The following is a 21,958-nucleotide window of genomic DNA, read 5'->3' on the forward strand; positions in this document are numbered from 1 at the left end:
CTGTGACTTTGCATGTGGCTTTTCAAGGAGCTCTTACCTCTCTTTTGCATCAGATTAGGTAGAACCCTAGAAGGTTCATGCAAATAAATTAAAAAGGAAAAAAAGAAAGAAAGAAAAAAGAACAAGACTATGGTCTTGAACAACTGCATGCTAGAGTCAAAACCGCCGTCTCAAAAAAGCTGACACACTAATTTCCATATAGAAAAGTGATTGACTAAAGCCTTGGAATTTCCAAACAGATTAAGACAAATGCAGAATTTTAATCCATGGATTAGTTAAATGCATCGGATTCGAACCTCAACGACCCAGCAAGCACATATGACATGGCGTTGTGAAGTGTACGTGTACGTGGTTGGTTTGGCTGGTGGAGAAAGAAACATTGAAAAAGTGAATTTTTGACACGTTAGACCAAACAATATTTATTTTGAATATTGAATAATTCGATCAGTATCAATCAATCGTTTGTTGGATTTGTTCATTGATTCATGGCGGTTACTTTCATAGTCTCACGTACCCTGTTTGCAGTCAATTTGGGCGACATTTTAGATTCGTACAAGAAAATAAAATTGATCTAGAACCCACAAAAGACCCACGACAAGAAAATTGGGAAAACTAAGACTTGTATTTGGTGGGCTTGACCCCCAATCGGTGAAAATGACCCAATAAATTTATTTTTCTTTTTTATCAACTAATATTGGAAATGAACTCGAATTTTAAATGTAACTGTATAAGAATGAATTCTTTATCATTAGAATGGTAAACTCTACAATATTTATTATTTTTGTAGCGAAAAGCTCTACAATATATGTTACAACCTATAAATTGACCTAGGTGCAGAATATAATTAACCCAAAAAAATAATATAACCATATTATAAGCCTAGCAAACAGATATGATTAATGAAAGTGACTATTTCCTATCAAAAAGAAGAAAAAAAGGAAAAGAAAGAGTGGCTATCAAAATTGTACAAATGAGGCAGTAATTAATTAATTAATATGAATGGAATAGCTAGATGTTGCGCGCATGTGCTCGAAAATTAATCGGATGGTGGGGATGGCTGGATGCATCGCGCCAAAAGTAGAAAGCAGCATATATAATGATCAAAATCTTGGCTGGCCATTAATTCATCTAGACCATGTTGAAAATTTGATTGGTACAATAATTATTTCAGTGCCACGTCAGCAACCACCCTTCTCACTGCTTCCTGGAAGGCAGGCTCGTCCCATTCGGTCCCCTATATATTAAACAACAAAAACAATTAATTAATTACTCAGTAATTAAATAATCTAACTTCTTAATTAATGAGTTAAAGACCCCTTTCCTTCCATGTCATTTCCTACATATGAATGGAATAGATGATGCATGCATGCTAGGGCTACCAACCCCCCATTTATCTGTGTACTCAATTAATACTTAAATCTACAACAACCATAATAAAACCGAAAAAAATGATTGCTTAAGAAGGTAATTAATATATGTTAATAGTACCTTTCTTAAAGTTTCCATCATATCTAATATTAATTATTTCATGTTGTCTTTTATCTTACTAGAAATGCTAGCTAGGTTTACTTTGACAGATGCTTAATTTGATTAAGTACTAGTGCCCATTATTATTTCTGTGGTGCATGTTAAGTTGAATGAGAAATTACTTGTATTACATACCTGATCATCAACTCTTAATCTCAAGATTACGCGATTGATGCTAGAGTTTGATTCTGTAATCCAAGTATTAGCCTCCATGGACATCAAGCTTACATTCTTAACTTGCTTCAAAAATTCCAGTATGCGAATCACCATATCTTCCGTACAACATTCTACTGCTCTTACAATCACTTGCAAGTCAATAATTTGCTGCTCTTCTGGAGTTGATGATTCGGATACACGTGTGAGGTTAACACTAACTCTTTCGTTTGATGAGGAACCAGCGAATGCTGCTTCTTCTTCATTAGCTTCTTTGGCAGGCAAAAGCCTTGCCTCCAGCTGTTGGTTTCTTCGACTAAGCTCAGCAACTTGAGCTTTCAAACTAGTCAAGCACTCCCTCGCAGTTGTAAGAACTGATGCTTTGTCTTTCTGCATAGAATTAGAATTACATTAAACATGGAGTATATATAAGGAGAGAGATATTTTTGATAGAATTAGAAGAATCCAACCCAAAATCAATCATCACACGTATGGCTGTTAGGCCTTACACGTGAATAATCTAGCTCTGATACCATGATAGAATTAGAACATTCAATCCAAAATCAATTGGTAATAGGTGGAGAGGCCCAAGACTTATAAGCACATATGCTAAGCTCTAGTTTTCCAATGTGGGATATTGCTTCACATTACTCTCAACAATTTTCTCTTGATTTATATTATGATGTGATAATGCACTACAAATAAAAACTATATATTGATTATATGATATCATGTATGAACATGGATTTACCATATGATCGACAATATAACATATTACATATCTAAAAGCGTTATTTAAATTTACAATATGAGAAAAATGATATATTATACATTTCCCAACAAATATATATGTTGATTTGAGTGTATGCATGTAGCTAGCATACCTTGGTTCCTGGAGGAAGTAGTGATTTCAATGCATGAAAGCTTTCGTTGAGTTTCTCACGCCTCTTGCGCTCTGATATCATATGCTGCAACTGACTGCTTGTGGGGCGGGTGGCTTGGATACCTTCGCGAATTCTCATTTGATTTAAGCTTTTCAAGAAGGAAATCGACCGCTTCAGCATAGTTGGCCTGCGTAAATTAGCACTCATTTGCGCTCTTGGGGATAAAGCTGCTCTATTAAAATCCTTGAAAGCACTGATTTTTGGGGTTAGCAGCTGGTGATGATCAGTAGGAGGTGATGGACTCATAATATTACTTTGTGGGGTACGTTGGTGTGATGAAGAAGAGGAATTAGGTGAAGATAGAACTGCAAGGATGGCTCTTGTCATTGCAGCGTCTTCGATTTCCGGGGATGGGAATTGAATGTTTCGTATTCGAGAAAATGCTTGAATGGCTTGTTGATGAGGATCACTAGTTGTGGTAATGTTTGGTATTGCTTGCAATGGATTGGGAGGCGTTTGTGTAAGGACTTCTGGGATGTGACAAGTGGTGGTTGGGATGTTGAAGATGAGGGATGAGTACTCTGGGCTGTCCATAGAGAGTGATCTCAAAGATGATGAGGAGGATGAAAGTGGGTTTTGCTGATCATTTGGCAGCCTGCTGGGAACTACTACTTCTCTATGTGGAGACAATTGTCTGGGAAAGTTTCTCATCATTAGTTCCCTTTTAATGTTTATCTGCTCAACATGCAACAACAACAAACAACAACAATAACAACAATTAATTCAGTTAACTAAACCTCATATATTATTACAATTAAGTGCCTTAATTAATGGGTCCTCTTACTTGTGGCACATTGGGCAAGCCAAGCTCAATCTCTCCACCCTTGCACCCCATGAAAACTGCAGTCTGTAATTTAGAGACGTACCAGAAATTAATAAGAGAAAGGAGCACAATGGCATACATTTATTATAAAGCTAGCTCAAGAAATGACACCAGCTGGACTGTGAACCAATATGCAACATACCTTAATCCTTGCTTCCTGTTACAAACAGATGAAAAATCACTTAATTAGCAATATTATCTTGCACAAAATAACTTAAGCATGCATACATATGTATGTTTCAGCATGTAAAATGTGATGATATATTTCACTTATTTTGGATATCATTAGTGATCGATAATAGCAATTTACCCGATAAAATTGCCTCTGAATCTCGTTGGATGCAAGCCTTTGGAGGTCCATTTCTTGCAACTCTACATATGAAAGACTATTCCTGAAAGCGAATCCTGGAACACACCTGATGATCATATATATGCAGCAAAGATTAACTTATGATCAGAAGAATATATACATTAATTTGGAGCTTCTGGTTTAATTAGGCTTAATTATCTAGTAAAAATTATAAGTAGCGTTGAACTGTCTTACTCATTTTCTACAACATTCAATAGTGATAGCCTATACTCATCAAAAAGCCTCCGAGCTAGACTCCCGGAAGAAGAGCTAGGTTGATTTTCTTCGTCATAGACACCATCAAGAAAGAGTAAGCAGCTGCATATACATGCAGAACCAACATATACATGAGTGGCTGCATAATTAATAGCATGCATACATACATACATAGACATACATATGTATATATATATATATATATACAAAGGGAGAGAGAGAGAGAGAGAGAGAGAGGCTGTTGATCCATACTTAGAAGGATGGGGAATGTAAGACCACAAGCAAATGTACAAGCAGCCACAAGAGTGCATGAGGAGTCTGAGGAAATTGGCACGAGAGCCTTGATCGAGGTGGAAGGCAGTGTCCATATACAAAATTGGTTGTTAAAATTGCAAGATGCAGGAGATCCCTTTGGATCCCTACATACACTGCAATCCTTCTTTATGTCATCATTTGACTATATATGTTCCTTTTCCTTCTTCATGTTGAAAAATATGCAGCAGGACATATATATATATGCATCTAGAGAGATTAGAAAGAGTCTTAAGTAGAAGGTGGGGCAAGTTATACTATTATAATAAACCAAGAGAGATCAAGATGGCAAACAAGGTACTGATGATTAATGGAATTTAATTAAGCTGGGAGAGAGAGAGAGAGAGAGAGAGAGAGAGAGAGAGAGAGAGAGATTTGAAAAGTAGTAGCTAGCTAGCTAGTGAAGGGGAAGAAAAGAAATGACAGAAGAAACTGATCGAAACAAGAAGATCCCACCACAATAAGAAGGCAGCTGGGTGAGAGAATTGAATTATATGCTGTCAGGACTAGTCGTGATCCTTGAAAAGTAGTAGTAAGCCAGAGAAGAGAAGAGGGAGAGAGAGAGAGAGAGAGAGAGAGAGAGAGATATGAGAAGTAACCAGGCAAGGGAAGGCAATTGGGTTCATGCCTCAAGGTTAGAAAAGTAGCGGTCAAAGTCCACCCATGACCCTTAATATTATGCATAGTGGCATATATATATATGGGATGTGGATCCATTTGAAAAGGGTCAAGGGAGGAAGGCAGACTGTCCTTTTCCACTTTATTTATTTCCCACTTCTTTTAATAACAGTTCTCTCTCTCTCTCTCTCTCTCTCTCTCTCTCTCTCTCTCTCCCCCTCTCTCTATTCCCCCACGTCATAAATATCCTTCTATTCTTCTCCACAATATATATAGTTTTATGGTCGAAATTGACATTTTTAAGGTCCTTAATTTACAAATTTTAATGAAATATCGTAGTTATTGAGTAATCCAATTGAAAGAATCGTAAAATTATCCACTCTGCACCCAAGTTCGATTCCCTTCCTCTCAAATAAAAAAATAAATAAAAATTAATGAAATATCAATTAAATTGAGAATCATTCAAAATGAATTTAGAATTAAGTTTTCGATAAATTAAACACTAAATTCACCATGATAATAATTAAAGAACTAATTAATTTCCAATTTTTTTTTTGGGTACAAGTTAATTTCCAATTTTAACTTCAAGTGCCATATTATAAGTTGCATATATACGAGTAATTGTAATATCTTGAACATAGAGCACTTTTCTTCCCAAGGCACCTTCAAATCTGTCAAACTAAAAAAGATATTAAAGTTAAGGTTTATGCATGGCACCAGAACTCTGCTGCATTTCCAGGAACATGACATATATATTGTATACAATTCAAACATAAATATTATTGTTTACCAATTTAATTACGTAGTTCAATTAATTGTTTAATGACCATATAGGCAGACAGTGTTTCAGCAAATCTTCTAGCTCTTTTGCGCGTCATAAATTACACATCCGAAGCTTCTTTTAGATTTAGCTACCTGTGTGCCCTACATATATGATCATCGATCAGTAATTCAGTACAGAGGCCAGTTGACTACATGCATTCACACCATGATATTAACGACAAGTTATTTTTCTTTTTTATTTTGATGGAGTTATTAGTATTAAAGCTTAATTATATATCCATAATTAATTATGTTTAATTATATTTAATATTTGCAAACTTTGCATTTGGTTTAATTAAGCTTGTGATCTGTACGTGGACTAGTTTTAACTTAGACTTGACACAGAAGATAATGACTAGGCTCATTATTAAGGATTAAACGTGTGCAAGGCGGCTCATAAGATCCATAGTGGGTGTTAGCGTCGCACTTTATACTCACAACTTATATTACTATAATTTGGTAAAAAGCTATAGTAAACAAGCACATGAGAATTATCAAATATATATAATATATATGTATATAATTTTTAGTATAATCGATTGAGTATGATCCAATATATATGCTTTTAATTGGTTTAACTTTTATATTTTTAAGCTAATACTCCATGGATTACGTACCCTGAAGAAATTAAAAAGAAAAAAAATCCTAAATCTTATTGGCACCACCTACCCACATTTTAGATTTGTTAACCCCTCCAATGCTAGCTTGACTAGCTCATGTTGTCGTTGGTGACAATATATTACTTACAAATGGTGATGAAGAAGCATAGCCACCAATTACCATATATCTAGATGAAAGAAGAAGTCAAGAACTAGCTATCTATAAGTCTTCTCATCTTATATATGGTCCTAATAAATGGTATATTTCTTGTGTGAAATCTACTCTTTAATTTGTTTAGTTGAATTAAAAAGGAACCAAAAATAGGTTCACGTCATGACTGCTCTGTTTTTGTTGGTTTATTGGTGATGATCAATACTGTTTGTTCTTGCCTTCTTGGATTAACATGATTTTTCGGCACATCTTGCTTTAATTTGTGTGCATGGCTCTGTTCTTTAATTAGAGTAATTGGATTCAATTGCTCAAGAAAATTATCCACCGGACTCGTGGGCCAAAAATGCGATAGTGTCTTGGCCGTTTGGGCCTTACTCCTAGCGTTACGTTCTTGAAGTATTAACAATTGTACCCTTATTGTAATAAATTTAAGTGGTAGGGTAACAGGTGAGCCGTCACGTATAAATACTGCTTGTGCAATACTCCAATTCCAAACTAACAGTGAAGAGAGCTTTGTAAGTCGTATTGCAGAGCAGCAAATTTCCATGGCCGAGGCTGCAGAAAATCCAGGTAAGAAATTTCATTATCTCACTCATATATGTATGCATATGCTTGTTGGGTGTGTGTTGCAGTAAAAATCCAATACTGCTAGTATTATCTGATCCACGAACAAAAAGTTCTTCAAAAATCAATTTCAATTTGAGAGACTGAGGCTATGAATTTTTACTTGCGTGCCAAGTTTCCAATTGTCTAAGAAATTTAATGGTTGCTTTATGAATCTGTTTCAGTGAGCCAGCAGCAGAAAATCATTGTACCCAACAAGCATGGTGAAAAACTTGTGGGATTGTTAAATGAAACTGGTTCTGCGGAGATTGTAATCTTATGCCATGGTTTTCGATCCACCAAGGTTGGTCTTTGTGATATTAAGTGTTAATTCTTTTGTTCTTTTTAAAATATAATTCCAGCTTGATTGGGATAAATGTGGCTTCAAATCTAAGTTATTTTCTCTTGTATTTCGTTAATAATCTATCATGGAGTTTTGGTTGTTAGATTTAAGTATGTAATTTGTAGGTGTACTACCGAATACTGACTATGTAGACAAAATTCATTAAATTCTTAAGTACTAAATTAGTACCTCATTCATGAGAAGATTGTAATTCTCGGTTGGCTTCATTGTTGGCAAAGTTTTACACCCTATGTCTCTTGATTTCCAGGAAAACACTACTCTAGTGAACCTTGCTGTTGCATTGGAAAAAGAAGGAATTAGTTCGTTCCGTTTTGACTTTGCTGGGAACGGGTAAGGCTGTGCTATTACATGATTTAGAATTCTTGAATTTAGCAGTTACTTCTTTGAAGAACTCAGTTGTGTTGTGTTCACCTCTTTATTCTCATAGTTGCACTTGTAAGTGTGGCTCCATTTTTATAATGTTGTTCTTAATCGACAAGTTTGTGTTGTGTCTTGTTATAAAGGACAGTTTTGGGAGTTTCAGATCTACACATTGCATTGATACTGATCTACTTATGATATATTGGTTTTCAGGGAAAGTGAAGGCACCTTTCAGGATATCTATTGGAGAGAGGTTGATGACTTACATGCTGTAATCCAACACTTCTCTTGTGCAAACCGTGTAGTAAGTGCAATTGTTGGGCACAGTAAAGGTGCGTTGGATTGTTTTGTATGATCAACATGTGAAATTTTACAGCAATAAAATAGAGGGAAAAGTTCTATTATTAATAATCATTCATGAAAATTTTGAATGAGACTCATTTTAATGTGTTAGTGTCTGGACCATAAGTGAAGTTTAGGTAAACATGATCTTAACAGCTTAGCTGTTGGCAAAGTCATTGTTGACAGATCTATAACTTTTGAATTGGGTTAAACCATATTGAAAATATAGTATGTATGTATCTTGTGCCAAACTTATTGCCAAAAATGTTACTGCAGGAGGTAATGTGGTGCTCTTGTATGCTTCTAAGTATCATGACATTCGTACGGTTGTCAATATTTCTGGACGTTATGATCTGAAGAAAGGCATTGAAGAACGCTTGGGGAAAGACTACATGCAGATAATCAAGAAGCAAGGATTCATTGATGCTAAGGATAAGACAGGTAATATTCTAATTCTTATTCTATGTGTGATGAATTCCAAACTTTTCGTTTATGAGGCCATAGATGGCATGGATAAATTTAAGGCACACACACAAACAAGCAATGTGGTATGCTGGCCTTTCACACAGTTAATGGTCTCTGATTGTAGGAAGTGTTAGCTATCGCGTGACCGAGGAAAGTTTGATGGAGCGCCTGAGTATTGATATGTATGAATCATGCCTTGAGATTGACAAAGAATGCAGGTAAGCAAACTGCAATTAATTCTGTTGTTACTGTGTTATGTTCCCTTGTTTTCTTTCTCTGTTTTTTCTCTTGCATTTTCTCCATGACCAAGTTTTTTTGTGATTCTGTACATCCAGGGTCTTGACAATCCATGGAGTAGCTGATAAAATCGTCCCTGATACATTAGAGTTTGCCAAGATACCTAACCACAAGACAACATCTATAAAAGGAGCTAATCATTCTTACAGTTCACATCAAGCTAAGTTAGCAACTGCTGTTTTGGACTTCATAAAGGACAAGGCTACCCTCTCCAAAAGATAAACAATAATGATTATAATTGTAATAGAATTTTCCACTCAGGTTAATTAGTGCTTTGATTGGCTAAATTGTGTTCACATTGAAGCCCTTGACAATTAAGCTTCAACCCTTACTTGTTGAGCATTGTCCACATTCTTATTGGTTAACAAAATGTGTTGCATGGCATGATAGCAAATCCCCATTTTGTATGGCATTTACTAGATTAAAGACTGATAAAATTTCAGTCCATCAACTATCACTCATTAGTCAATTGCAATGACCCGTTATGCCCTACTTGATATTTTTATATTAATATATTCATATAATCAAATATAAATAGTCATAACTCATAACTTATATAAAAAATTATAATATATTTTTTACAATAATTGGATTGAGGATGAATGAGAACAAGAAGTGAAAATGTGATGGAGGTCAAAACTTATAACTCTACTGGCCGGACTTCACATTTTACTCCATGATGGAGGTCAAAGCTTACTCGGCTAGCATGACATTTTACTTCGTATTCACATTTTATTTAAATATTTACGATTCACGATAAAAGTTTAATCTTTGATCTCACTATTCATGTAAAGAAAAAAAAAGATGGAGGAGACAGTTTTGAGAATTCCATAAATATCAGGGTTCAACCGTTAAAAAGGAAATTTAAGCGGACCAAAACCTGAAAAGTTCCTCAATATTATTATCTGATACTCCGATTCTAAACTGACAGTGAAGCAGTGAGCTCTGTAAATTGTATTGCAGAGCAGCAAAGGCTGTAGGTAACTTCCATCGTCTTGAGCAATATACTTCTCTGTCTGTTTATAAATTCCATTAATGCTGCTCTCAAATTCTTTCACTTCCATAAAGTTCCCTTCACCAAAACTCACTCTTCACCAAAATCGCAGCCCAAAACGAATCTTGAGAATGGCCCAGGCTGCACAAAACCCAGGTCAGAAATTTCATTATATCGCTCATATATGTATGTATATGCTTGTTATGAGTGTGTTGAAGGAGTAGTAGCGAGAAATCCAAAACTGCTAGTATGATCTGATTCACGAACAAAAAGTTGTATGAAAATCAATCACAGAGACTGAGACTATTAATTTTTATTTGCGTGCCAAGAATCCTAAGACTTTTCTCACCAAGTTTCCAACTGTCTAAGTAATTTAATGGTGATTTATGAATTTTACTGTTTGTTTCAGTGAGCCAGCTACAGAAAATCATTGTACCCAACAAACATGGTGAAAAACTTGTGGGATTATTACATGAAACTGGTTCTGGGGAGATTGTAATCTTATGCCATGGTTTTCGATCCACCAAGGTTGGTCTTTGTGATATATGAAGTGATTGAAGTGCTATTTCTTTTTCTGTATAAAATTTAATTCCTGCTTGATTAGGTAATCTAGCATGGAATTTTGATTGTTAGATTTTAGTATGTAATTTTGTAGGCCAATTACCAAATACTGACTATGTAAACAAAATTCATTAAGTTCTTGATTACTAAATTAGTATTCATCCTATGTATCTTGATTTCTAGGAAACCACTACTATAGTGAACCTTGCTGTTGCATTGGAAAATGAAGGAATTAGTTCGTTTCGTTTTGACTTTGCTGGAAATGGGTAAGGCTGTGCTATTACATGATCTAGAATTCTTGATTTTATCAGGTTTTGTGAAGAAATCAGTTGTGTTCACCGCTTTAATCTCGTATTTACTAGTTGTACTTGTAGGTGTGGCTCCATTTTTATAATGTTGTTCTTAATCAGCAAGTTTTCATTATGTCTTGGAAGTTTCAGGTCTATATATTTCATTAATGCTGATTTAGTTGTGGTATTTTGGTTTTCAGGGAAAGTGAAGGCTCCTTTCAGTATGGAAACTATTGGAGAGAGGCTGATGACTTACATGCTATAATCCAACACTTCTCTGGCACAAACCGTGTAGCAAGTGCAATTCTTGGGCACAGTAAAGGTGTGTTGGATTGTTTTGCACAGTCAATAAGAGTAATTAACATAGAGGAAAAACTTTTATTGTAAATAATCATTCATGAAAATTTTGAATGTTTCTCATTTCAATGTGTTAGTGTCTCTTACTACAGTCTGCCATAAGTTATTAGTTCAACATGATCTTAGCTACTGTTAGCAAAGTCATTGTTGATAGATCTAACTGTTGATATTGGGTAAAACCATATTGAAAAAAGAATATTTCTGTAATTTCTGCCAAAATTATTGCCAAAAAATATTACTGCAGGAGGTGATGTGGTGCTCCTGTATGCTTCTAAGTATCATGACATTTGTACGGTTGTCAATGTTTCTGGTCGTTATGATCTGAAGAAAGGCATTGAAGAACGCTTGGGGAAAGACTTTATGCAAATAATCAAGAACGAAGGATTCATTGATGTTAAGAATAAGACAGGTAATGTCCTAATTCTTATTCTAGGTGCGATGAATCCCAAAATTTTCGTATGAGTTCAGAGATGGCATGGATAAATTTATTTCCGCGGTTGTATACATTTACTTTCTGGACACAAAAAAGTTGTCTGCAGGGCAGGTCCTAGATTATTGCCTAGGCCTATACTATCCGTTCCTTAAATTGCTTTTTTTCTTTTTTTATTCCCTCTGAAATTTTAAGGAACTTTTATTTCATTATAAACGAATGATTAGGACCGACTTACCCTTTTTTTTTTTTTTTTTTTTTTTTTTTTTTTTTCTAGTTTTTTGAAAAGAAGTATCTATGACTAGATGTTTAGAAGTAATATTGATTGTAGTTATGACTTCTGAGTCAAAATTTGAAACATAATAGATGCCAAAAGACTAGAAACTAACCTGGCATAGACTGTGGGCTCTCTCTCTCTCTCTCTCTCTCACTTTATGCACACACAAGTGCCCAAAAACACAAACAAGCAATGTGTATGCTGGCCTTTCACACGCTTAATGGATCTCTGCTTGTAGGAAGTGTTAGTTATCGAGTAACTGAGGAAAGTTTAATGGATCGCCTAAGTACTGATATGCATGAATCATGCCTTCAGATTGACAAAGAATGCCGGTAAGCAAACTGTAATTAATTTTCTCTTGACTGTGTTATGTTTCCCTTTGTTCTTTCTTTCTGTTTCTTTCTCTTGCATTTTCTGCATGACCAAGTTTGTTGGTGATTCTGTATATACAGGGTCTTGACAGTCCATGGATCTGCTGATGAAATCATCCCTGTAGAAGATGCATTAGAGTTTTCCAAGATAATACCTAACCACAAATTACATATTATAGAAGGAGCTAATCATTGTTACACCTCTCATCAAGCTGAGTTAGCACCAGTTGTTTTGGACTTCATAAAGACAGCACTGCAGCAAGACTAGGCTAACCTCTTCAAAAGAAAACAATAAGAGACTAATAGTATCATTGTAATAGAATTTTCCCAGTCAGGTTAAGGCTTTGATTGGCTAATTTGGGTTCACATTGAAACCCTTGACAATTAATCTTCATTCCATACTCGTTGAGCATTGTCCGCATTCACATTGTTTAACAACGCGTTGCATGTCATAATAGCAAATGCCATTTTGCTTGGCATTTAGTAGACTTAGGACTTGATTCAATTTCAGTCAATAAGTTATCACTCATTAGTCAATTGCAATTTCCCGTCAAATTCAAATAAATAGTATATAAATTATATAAAAAAAATTATAATCGTAAGATATTGTTTAGAAGGAAATAAGATATGAGTATAAATGAGAACAAGAAGTGAGAGTGTGATACAACATATAAACTAAGATGGTGGTGAAAGTTTTAACTCTAGTTCGGTCCCCTCTCTCCTAACTCCCTAACGTGAGAAAAAAAATAATTATAACTCTAGTAGCAAAGAAAAATAAATAATTAAAAATGAGGGGTCAGTTTTAAGAATCCCATAAATATTAGGGTTCAACCGTTAAAAAGAAATTTAAGGGACCAAGACCTGAAAAACTCGTGAATATTTTTATGTTGGTAACTCGGTAAGTGACTAGTTGGTCTGGAACATCTAATAGTCAGATTCCAAACTCACAGTGAAGCAGAGAGCTCTGTAAATTGTATTGCACCCCGAAACGAATCCTGAAAATGGCCGAGGCTGCACAAAACCCAGGTGAGAAATTTCATCATCTCACTCGTATGTCGTATATGTATGTATATGCATGTTGTGTGTGTTGTTGCAGTAGTAGTTGCAAGAAATCCAATCTGCTAGTATTATCTGATTCACGAACAAAAGGTTGTATAAAAATCAATCTGAGAAGACTTTAAGAAATATTGAATGGTTGCTTTGTGACTTGCACTGTTTGTTTCAGTGGGTCAGCAACAGAAGATCATTGTAACCAACAAACATGGTGAAAAGCTTGTGGGATTATTACATGAAACTGGTTCTGCGGAGATTGTAATCTTATGCCATGGTTTTCGATCCACCAAGGTTTGTCTTTGTCCTTCATGAAGTGCTGTTTTTGTTTTTTGTTCCTTTTTAAATTAATTCGAGCTTGATTATGGTAGAAATGGATTTGATTTTAAGTTATATTCTCTAGTATTTCGTTAATAATCTATCATTAATGAGAAAATTATAATGCTCGGTTGGCTTCATAGTTTTACAGCCTATGTATCTTGATTTCTAGGAAGACACTACTATGGTGAACCTTGCTGTTGCATTGGAAAATGAAGGAATTAGTTCCTTCCGTTTTGACTTTGCTGGAAATGGGTAAGGCTGGTATTACTGAATTTAGAATTTTGGAATTTCACAGGTTTTGTGAAGGATTCAGTTACGTTCACCTCTTAATCAGCAAGCTATGTCTTTTTCTATGAAGGCCAGTCATGGCAATTTAAGATCTACATTTTACATTGATGCTGATTTCGATGTGGTATTTTGGTTTCAGGGAAAGTGAAGGCACCTTTGAGTTTGGTAACTATCGGAGAGAGGCTGATGACTTACATGCTGTAATCCAACACTTCTCTGGGGCAAACCGTGTAGCGAGTGCAATTCTTGGGCACAGTAAAGGTGTGTTGCATTGTTTCGCATGATCAATATGTGAAATTTTACTGTAATAAAATAGAGAAAGAAGTAATAATCATTAATGGAAGTTTTGAATGAGACTCATTTTATGTGTTAGTATCTCTTACTACAGTCTGGACCATAAGTTAACTTCAGGTCAACATGATATTAGCGTGCTTAGTTGTTTGCAAAGTTATTGTTTATAGACCTATTACTGTTGATATTGGGTAAAACCATATTGAAAATAGACTATTTCGGTGGCTTTTGCCAAAATTATTGCTGAAGAATGTTACTGCAGGAGGTGATGTGGTGCTCCTGTATGCTTGTACGTATCATGACATTCGCACGGTTGTCAATGTTTCCGGACGTTATGATCTAAAGAAAGGCATTGAAGAACGCTTGGGGAAAGACTTAATGCAAATAGTTAAGAAGGAAGGATTCATTGATGTTAATGATAAGAAAGGTAAATCCTAATAATGATTATAGTTGTGACTTGTGAGTCAAAATTTCAAACATAATAGATAGATGCCAAAAGACTGGAAACTAACCCAGCACAGTGATTGATATTGACTCTCTCTCTCTCGTACAATCACTGGCCTTTCACACAGTTAATGGATGCTTTGCTTGTAGGAAGTGATAGTTATCGTGTGACTGAGGAGAGTTTGATGGATCGCCTGAGTATTGATATGCATGAATCATGCCTTCATATTGACAAAGAATGCCGGTGAACGAATTAATACTGCCTATATTGTTTAATGTTTCTGTTTTTTTCTTTCTTTCTTTTCTTGCAGTTTCCACATGACTAAGTTTATGGGTGATTCTGTATATACAGGGTCTTGACAGTACATGGATCTGCTGATGAAGCCATCCCTGTAGAAGATGCATTAGAGTTTGCCAAGATAATACCTAATCACAAATTACATATTATAGAAGGAGCTAATCATTGTTACACCTCACATCAAGCTGAGATAGCATCAGTTGTTTTAGAATTCATAAAGGCAGCTCTGCAGCAGGACAAGGCTACTTCTAACTAGGTACTCTATGCCAAGCAGCATATAAATTTCTGAGGTTGCACCTGTTGACGGGTAGGTTCTGGGTGGACGTTTTTCTTGATGTAGTGTTGGATTGGTAATACATTCATGCTTTGCCATAAGGTTGTGTGCTTATTAACAGATTCTCTGATACTTATGAACAGATCGTTTGATTGGCGAAGACTTGCCTTTTACTCCATTGGCTATGGTTTATAGCACTTGTTATGATGAAGTTGAAAAACGTAGCATGAGGGTAACCTCAAACCTGTTTGTTTGGATCGCTCATTGAAATTATTAGATCTCAAAGCCAATTGAAGTTGAATTACAAATTCGTTTGCTTTAAAAGGAAAGAGAAAAATAAACCATGATACATAACACTTTGGCACAAAAAAGAGGCAAACACCACTATAATTAATAAATGAATCTTTAACAAATCACTTCATTTACAATCAACTGCTTACACATACATTTCATGACTATGGAGCTATTTATCCCAACCAAAAAACATATGGAGCTATTTATTATCTTTTCAGACATCTGCAATCTTCACTTCTGAAGTATCAATCAGCTGGTTGAATTACTAAACTGGTTTGAAATGCTTCCCTAGATTGCATTCACTGGTCTCAAAGATCATAAATACTCCTCTTAATACAAGATATTTACCTAGCCAACATTTAGATACAGCTCTACCCAAACTTTTCTGTTTGATCCCGACATTTGTCTCAAAGTAGTCGCCAAACTACCTCATTGCTGGTAGATGTATGTTTGGATCATTATGAGTTCATGAACATCAAAATTTTGTGCCAACTCATTCACTTGGCAATGTTGAAATATTATCTCCTTCGTATGCATCGCCAATCTTCATCTCTGAACAATCAGCTGGTGGAATTACTGAAATGGTCCAACAGTATTATGTTCATTATACACTTTATAGTCATCCTCATTGCCACTATCATACACTTCAAGATATGCCTCTTCCCCTTCATCCTGGTTCAAAAAAATAAGTAACTCAGTATAATGAATATTATCAAAAGGACCTGTTTTTGGTTGAAGTTACTATCTACACGGGTTCAGAAAAATCACACAGTATAACGTATAAAAAGTCTGTTCAAAGCTCACTATTATAGACACTCACAAAAATGGAAAAGAAAAAATAGAGAAAAAGAAATTTATTAATAGATAACAGAAAATAGAAACTCACCAAAATGAAAAAGGAAATAGCTAGAGAAGTAAAAGTTTATCAATAGAAAATAGAATACAGATTTGTTCCCTGCATGATCTAAGACTAACATAGCTTCCTTCAGATTATAGCAACTCTGAATGGGATAATTATAGGAGACCCCAAAAGCAATTATTGGCACACCAAAAGTAGTGCATATTGGCAACCTATAATGTCATTTTGACACAAGAAACACGTTTTATTAACACGCAGAGTGATAAATGGGTTATTTACCGCTTCACTATCATCATTGGGGAAAAGAGGATCATCTACTGTTGAATGCAAGATTCTTCCATCGTCGACCATTCTCCCGTTTTCCATTTCCTCCTGAAATTAACAACAGAAAATTATAGATTATTAAAAAGAAAACGAAACTATACAATTACCTGCTACACAACAATAGACATCATACTAGTTCAGATTTCAACAACTCAGTTCTCTCCTGTAAGTCTGAGATATGATGCTTCAATGCCTGGAAAAGATAGGAAATTTTTAGAAATGAAATAATAGCCGTTGTTTGTGAAGAAATATCAAACACCATTATTAGGTTATAATGTCACCTCACGTCTCTGTAGTTCAATTGATCGAGCCAATGCCTGTCTTCTTGTCAATAAAGTCCTAGGCCTTAATGGAAGAGGGCATTGATAGTTCTTCCCACGATAGAGAATAATTGCATAGCCTTTGGTAGTTTTATCTAGTGATACTAGCACCCCACCACTCTCGGCTTCCAAAGAAATTGCAATGTGCTTGACTTGATCAAAACTTTTTCCTCTCACCATTATCTTCACCAACTCTCTATGCTTCCAGTGCAAGTGCATATTCTCTATGGTACCAGAATAAACCTCTCGCCTCCCTGAAATAGAAATCACCCTAGTGTTTGACTCTCCCCTAAAAATTCATTAAATCTAAAGTAGAAGTAGTTCTTACCTAGAAGCAGGTATGGTTTCATACTGAGACCAATCTTACGAAATAAGAATCTATCCTCATCAGTTAAGGTTTCCAAATCATTTGGGAGATCTGCTGGCTCCAAACTTTCCTGCACTTTTGCTAAAGCTTTCTCAGCCTTTTTGAGCTTCCCTTTTGCCTAGGACCATCAAGGGTTAAAAATATGTCACAATTTTGAAATTCCTTAAAAGAGAGATTTTTTTTTTTTTGGCCCGACTTAAAAGAGAGTTTTTTGCTGTCCCAGATTTGTTAATGTACTATATTTAGACATTACATTTTTTACTTACAAGAGCCAGCTTCTTCTCGAGATGTCTGACTAGAGACGCATGTCTAGCCACAGTTGAATCTCTTGTCATTTTTTCAACATCTTCACTGGTCAGTTGGTGTTGCCAGCGAGTGGTCGCTGCCATGGTTTCAGCAAGAGTTCCAGCAACCAATTGGCCTTTAGAAGCTTTGAATTTTGACTCAACAAAGTCCAAGGCCAATTGTCGTGCCTGTTCTTCCTCATCTTGTTGGAGATCTCTCAATTTTCTCCTCTCCTTCAATACCCCCGTAACAACAGCTGGCAAGAAGTCATTACCCCTGTAAAAAACTATAAAATCTTTGTTTCTGGAGAGAAGTGTACCCCCTGTCAATCTCTGCACATGTAAAATGCTACAGTAATTAGCAATGACAAGATCAACAAATGGGGTATTCAAAATCTATATATCACAGACTAGGACAGCAGCTAGAATAGGAAGAGAGGCCAACCCTCTCCAGATGTTGGAAAGAAAGAATAAAATGTATATTCAAGATGTGTGTGTGTGTGTGTGTATTTATGTATGTCCTCTTTATATTCAAGAACCAGCAACGGTCATCACGTCTCACCTTGAGTTCTTCTGCCATCCTCTCATTACATGTGTTCTGTACTCCACGTTTGATGGCTATCTTTGCAATAGCACTCTTCTCCCACAGCTTAACCATAGCCTTAGCCAGACCTTGCAGTTCTCTATTCCTTCCTATAACAATTTATCATACAAATAATACTTACAAAAATAAGATTTGGTGAATGTCAACACAATCATATGCAAAGAGTCTTACATACCTAGAGCAAAGTGTGGAGGTACAGTTCTAGCAAGCCGGCGGAATTTTGTCATGTCCTTGTTTCTTAGACAATGTCTTACCCCATAAGGGATAAGTCTCAATGGGGTTTTATATCCAGGAACCACTGGGGGAAGCAAATCGGCATCCACAGGCAATGGCTCACGGCCTAACCAATCCTTAAACCGTGGACCCAACTCATCTAAAAAATGGTTTAGGTCACTCAATTCCATGATTTCTTGCTTAGATAAATCCTTCAAATGCTTTGCAGAACCGGAACTTGAAAATTCTGTAGTCCTAGCCACATCCTTCGCTCCAACATTGTGCATACCATCACTTTTAACATTTTCTGAGTCTTGCAACATATGTGAATTAGTCTGACTCTGTTTGGTATATGATTTTACACAAGGAAGATTATATGTCATTCCCCTGTATAATACTACTGAACTTCCCGATCTCCATATAACCAAACCTCCAGTCTTACTCTGCCAGAGATCAAAAGATAACCTACATAAGTTGCTAGCCGACTCAATTCTTGCAAACAACTTATTAACAACATACAAAGATAGAGCATATGCATAGCTGTAATCAACATCATAATTTCATTTCCAAATCAAAACATAATTTAGCTAATGCAAGTCAGTTAAGCATAACTTAATCAAGCTAAAAAATGTTTCAATAATTCTATAGATAGAGTGGAAACAGATAACAAACAAAGCAATGTACCAACACTAACCTCTAGAATCTCATGGGTCCTTTTCATGTTAAGTGAAAGCGGCTCTTCAAACCTCAACTTGACCACTTCATCGACCTTCCACTTCTCATGTATAGTATCCACCAATGCCTGTGTGATACCAGTAGCTCCAACTTTTATCCTCTCCAGCATCCTCAAAGAAACATTCCTCAGCCTTTGCAACTCATGCTCCGGAAGCATTCTCTCCACCAAATTCGTGTTACTCCACTTTTTCCTTATCTTATCAACTTCCCCAGAACCCAAATCAACTTCTCTCTTCCAAGGCAATCGAATAGAACCACGAGAATCACAACGGGAACTTTCAACATTTTCATCATTTTGACCATTCCCGGATGGGGTTTCATCCAAAGAAACGCCATTTAAGCCTTTTGAAATCATTGTATCCTCCTCTTTCGCAACCCCAATTGAAAATCCACCAATTTTCCAATCATTTTCTCTCTTCAATTTGCTATTATTATCAAATTCTGGCTCAAAGCTTTTCGCTTTTTCAACGACAGCACTTGCAGTACTATCAATCTCATTGTGCCCAACAAACCCATCAACATTTTCACCTTGTGCACCACTGTGCTGTGAGGTTTCAGGCTGAGAATCAACCCGGGGCTTAATGGGTTTGCTTCCATGAGCCCAAGGAGCATTAACTATACGGTTTGGCAAAGAAAAACTCACTGTCTGCTTCACCGGTTCAGACACACGAACCCCAGAAGATTGCTTTACTTCCTTCTCCTCTTCTTCTTGTTCTAGTTCCTGCTGTTTTTGCCAGGGAAATTTGTCTCTTGGGGAATCGACTTTCATGGACCATTTCTCCTGAATTTGCTGAAAGAAGCTCGGCTTGGGCTTCCTCTTCTTCTTTGAGGGCTCAAAATCTAGTTTGATCCTCTGGGGTTGCTGCTGCTGAGTCTCAACTTGGACAGTCTTACACGAAACTCTGAACCTGAGAGCTCTGGAAGAAGAGCGTGTTTGATGCTGTAGAAGAACAAAGTAGAGAGAATGAGGCGCATGGAAACCGCAAGTAGAGGAACTAGCAGTAGATGGGTTCACTGAAATCAGTGACAGCGCCATGACAATAGCAATGGTCTTCAATATCTTTGCCTTCTAAATACCACACTACAGATGATATGGTTTTGGGCTCAAGACCATGATGGGTGAGTTTGAAGCAAGAGCCCAAACCTCATATTAAAACCCAATTGGGCTCTTTAAGAGCTAATGGACAGCAGGGTTTGGGCTTTCAATGAACTTCAACCTATTTTGGATTGGGCCTTGAGTTGAGCCCATTTGAAATTTTAACAATATTTTTTTTCTATAAAGAAACAAAAAGTAGCTAGTACAGTTAATGTTTTTTTTTTTTTGGTCTGAAAGTAGTACGGTTACTTTCATATCAGTTCATACTGCATATGGAGGCCTTTTGAGTTATTTTATTATTTTCACATGGTGATAGAATTTTATATTATTTATGGGGCAGCTGCGCAGAGCTAAGAGGGGACTGTCATCATTATGTCAGTAAAGCAAAGTATACATATATATTTATATAAATTATTTAATTGATATATAAATGCTTTTTCATTTTGTCAAGATCTTAATAATTTACAGAGTGTGAATGTCTGGATCCTGTCTAGCAAAAATCAACGAAGACAGAAAGAGAAGACATAAAATACCAAATTTTATGTCTCCTAGTCGCCTGCAAGCTGCAATTCAGTCGGCCAGACCTTGTACATCGTCAAGTTCTATAATAAACTAATATGATATATATGCTTAGCTCACCTTGAGGCCACAAACTCACAAAGCACCCCTTAATTTGTGTAAATATATATGTTAATTACGTACTATTCATATTTATCACTTTTCTATACAGTGGCATCAATAAGGTACCAACTATATATCAACTATATATGACAATTCGAAACTCGAATTTATGTATCAACTAATTATTAGTTTAGTTGTATTTATTTTCATTATATTGAATGCAGTGTTAAGTTAGAATGTTCTCCCCTCACCAAAATATCTGCGTCTTTGTGTCATTGTTGTTAAACCCTCAAATCTCTCCAAAAAGTCTGCATCCTTTGTCCTATTGTTGTTAGACCCTTTAAAGCTCAAATCCTCAAAAGCACCTTTTAAGTTCATCCGGATGAAAGTATAGACAAAAAGAAAAGCAGAATTATACTTGGAGTGTAATCATAAAGTCTTATTTGACAACATTATATAATGCTTTAAGTGACAATGGAAGAACTATTATATGTGTCGGTGATCAATACCTTTTTCTCACAACCACAATAATAAAAGGCATGTATATATTGTAAAACAAATATTACATATGTATATATATATAGAGAAATATTCTCCAAATTAACGATTTTGAGCAATTATTCAATGCTTATTGGATAGAATATGTAATTACCTAATTAGACAATGCATTCACTCATTATATTAAATTTAACTACTGAATGTAATAGGTGCTCAAAATTGTTCAAAATTTGTTTTTATACATGTAATTGGCACATATGATATATATTTTGTTTTTTTGCCGTGGGATATTTTTCTGACACACTTGTTTTATTGGTTAACGAAAAAGGAAAATAATGCATTTTTCGTGGCTAGCTTGTCTTATGTGAGAACGTGCAAACAGAAGCACATGAGTGGGAGACGCAAAAGGGAGAGGACGGTGTCCTTGGTTTCCGAAAACGGTAACTTTAAAAGATCTGCATTTGTTTTTGGCGAGACACACAATATCTTAAGAATCTGTATAATTCACTCCACGCATTTAATTGCTTTTCT

The 21,958-nt window shown here is 35.7% G+C and overlaps 5 protein-coding genes across 6 annotated transcripts; 3 read left to right on the forward strand and 2 right to left on the reverse strand.

The window, feature by feature from the left end:
• Nucleotides 1-762: 762 nt before the first annotated feature.
• Nucleotides 763-4,682, reverse strand: LOC147285156 (basic helix-loop-helix (bHLH) DNA-binding family protein). The gene is made up of 8 exons (XM_086244187.1): nt 4,265-4,682; nt 3,992-4,114; nt 3,758-3,863; nt 3,590-3,604; nt 3,409-3,471; nt 2,565-3,299; nt 1,663-2,070; nt 763-1,234 (listed from the first exon to the last, which is right to left on the reverse strand). Exons 1-8 carry the CDS (start codon nt 4,378-4,380, stop codon nt 1,163-1,165), a joined length of 1,638 nt encoding a protein of 545 aa, XP_086100313.1. The 5' UTR covers nt 4,381-4,682; the 3' UTR covers nt 763-1,162.
• Nucleotides 4,683-6,982: 2,300 nt separating this feature from the next.
• Nucleotides 6,983-9,297, forward strand: LOC147285157 (uncharacterized). The gene is made up of 7 exons (XM_086244627.1): nt 6,983-7,105; nt 7,324-7,442; nt 7,750-7,832; nt 8,076-8,194; nt 8,481-8,645; nt 8,794-8,887; nt 9,005-9,297. Exons 1-7 carry the CDS (start codon nt 7,081-7,083, stop codon nt 9,186-9,188), a joined length of 789 nt encoding a protein of 262 aa, XP_086100753.1. The 5' UTR covers nt 6,983-7,080; the 3' UTR covers nt 9,189-9,297.
• Nucleotides 9,298-9,846: 549 nt separating this feature from the next.
• LOC147285158 (uncharacterized) lies at nt 9,847-12,647 on the forward strand. Of its 2 annotated transcripts, XM_086244625.1 has the most exons (8): nt 9,847-9,946; nt 10,073-10,116; nt 10,370-10,488; nt 10,705-10,787; nt 11,012-11,133; nt 11,413-11,577; nt 12,114-12,207; nt 12,328-12,647. In XM_086244625.1, the coding sequence occupies exons 2-8, from the start codon at nt 10,092-10,094 to the stop codon at nt 12,512-12,514; spliced, it is 795 nt and encodes a 264-aa protein (XP_086100751.1). In that variant the 5' UTR covers nt 9,847-9,946; nt 10,073-10,091; the 3' UTR covers nt 12,515-12,647. The 2 variants fall into 2 exon arrangements, with proteins under 2 accessions (XP_086100751.1, XP_086100750.1); XM_086244624.1 differs by having other exon boundaries at nt 9,878-10,116.
• Nucleotides 12,648-13,135: 488 nt separating this feature from the next.
• On the forward strand, nt 13,136-15,423 carry LOC147285159 (uncharacterized). Its single transcript, XM_086244626.1, has 7 exons — nt 13,136-13,272; nt 13,472-13,590; nt 13,787-13,869; nt 14,045-14,166; nt 14,459-14,623; nt 14,791-14,884; nt 14,993-15,423. The coding sequence occupies exons 1-7, from the start codon at nt 13,248-13,250 to the stop codon at nt 15,192-15,194; spliced, it is 810 nt and encodes a 269-aa protein (XP_086100752.1). The 5' UTR covers nt 13,136-13,247; the 3' UTR covers nt 15,195-15,423.
• A 183-nt stretch (nt 15,424-15,606) lies between these two features.
• Nucleotides 15,607-20,266, reverse strand: LOC147285160 (CRS1 / YhbY (CRM) domain-containing protein). Its single transcript, XM_086244623.1, has 9 exons — nt 19,172-20,266; nt 18,440-18,920; nt 18,223-18,353; nt 17,643-17,993; nt 17,338-17,494; nt 16,971-17,263; nt 16,823-16,882; nt 16,645-16,737; nt 15,607-16,178 (listed from the first exon to the last, which is right to left on the reverse strand). The coding sequence occupies exons 1-9, from the start codon at nt 20,246-20,248 to the stop codon at nt 16,080-16,082; spliced, it is 2,742 nt and encodes a 913-aa protein (XP_086100749.1). The 5' UTR covers nt 20,249-20,266; the 3' UTR covers nt 15,607-16,079.
• Nucleotides 20,267-21,958: the final 1,692 nt, after the last annotated feature.

Source organism: Dryas octopetala, chromosome 5 (assembly GCF_963921425.1).
Source record: "Dryas octopetala chromosome 5, drDryOcto1.1, whole genome shotgun sequence".
In the NCBI taxonomy this organism is placed as follows: Eukaryota; Viridiplantae; Streptophyta; class Magnoliopsida; order Rosales; family Rosaceae; genus Dryas; species Dryas octopetala.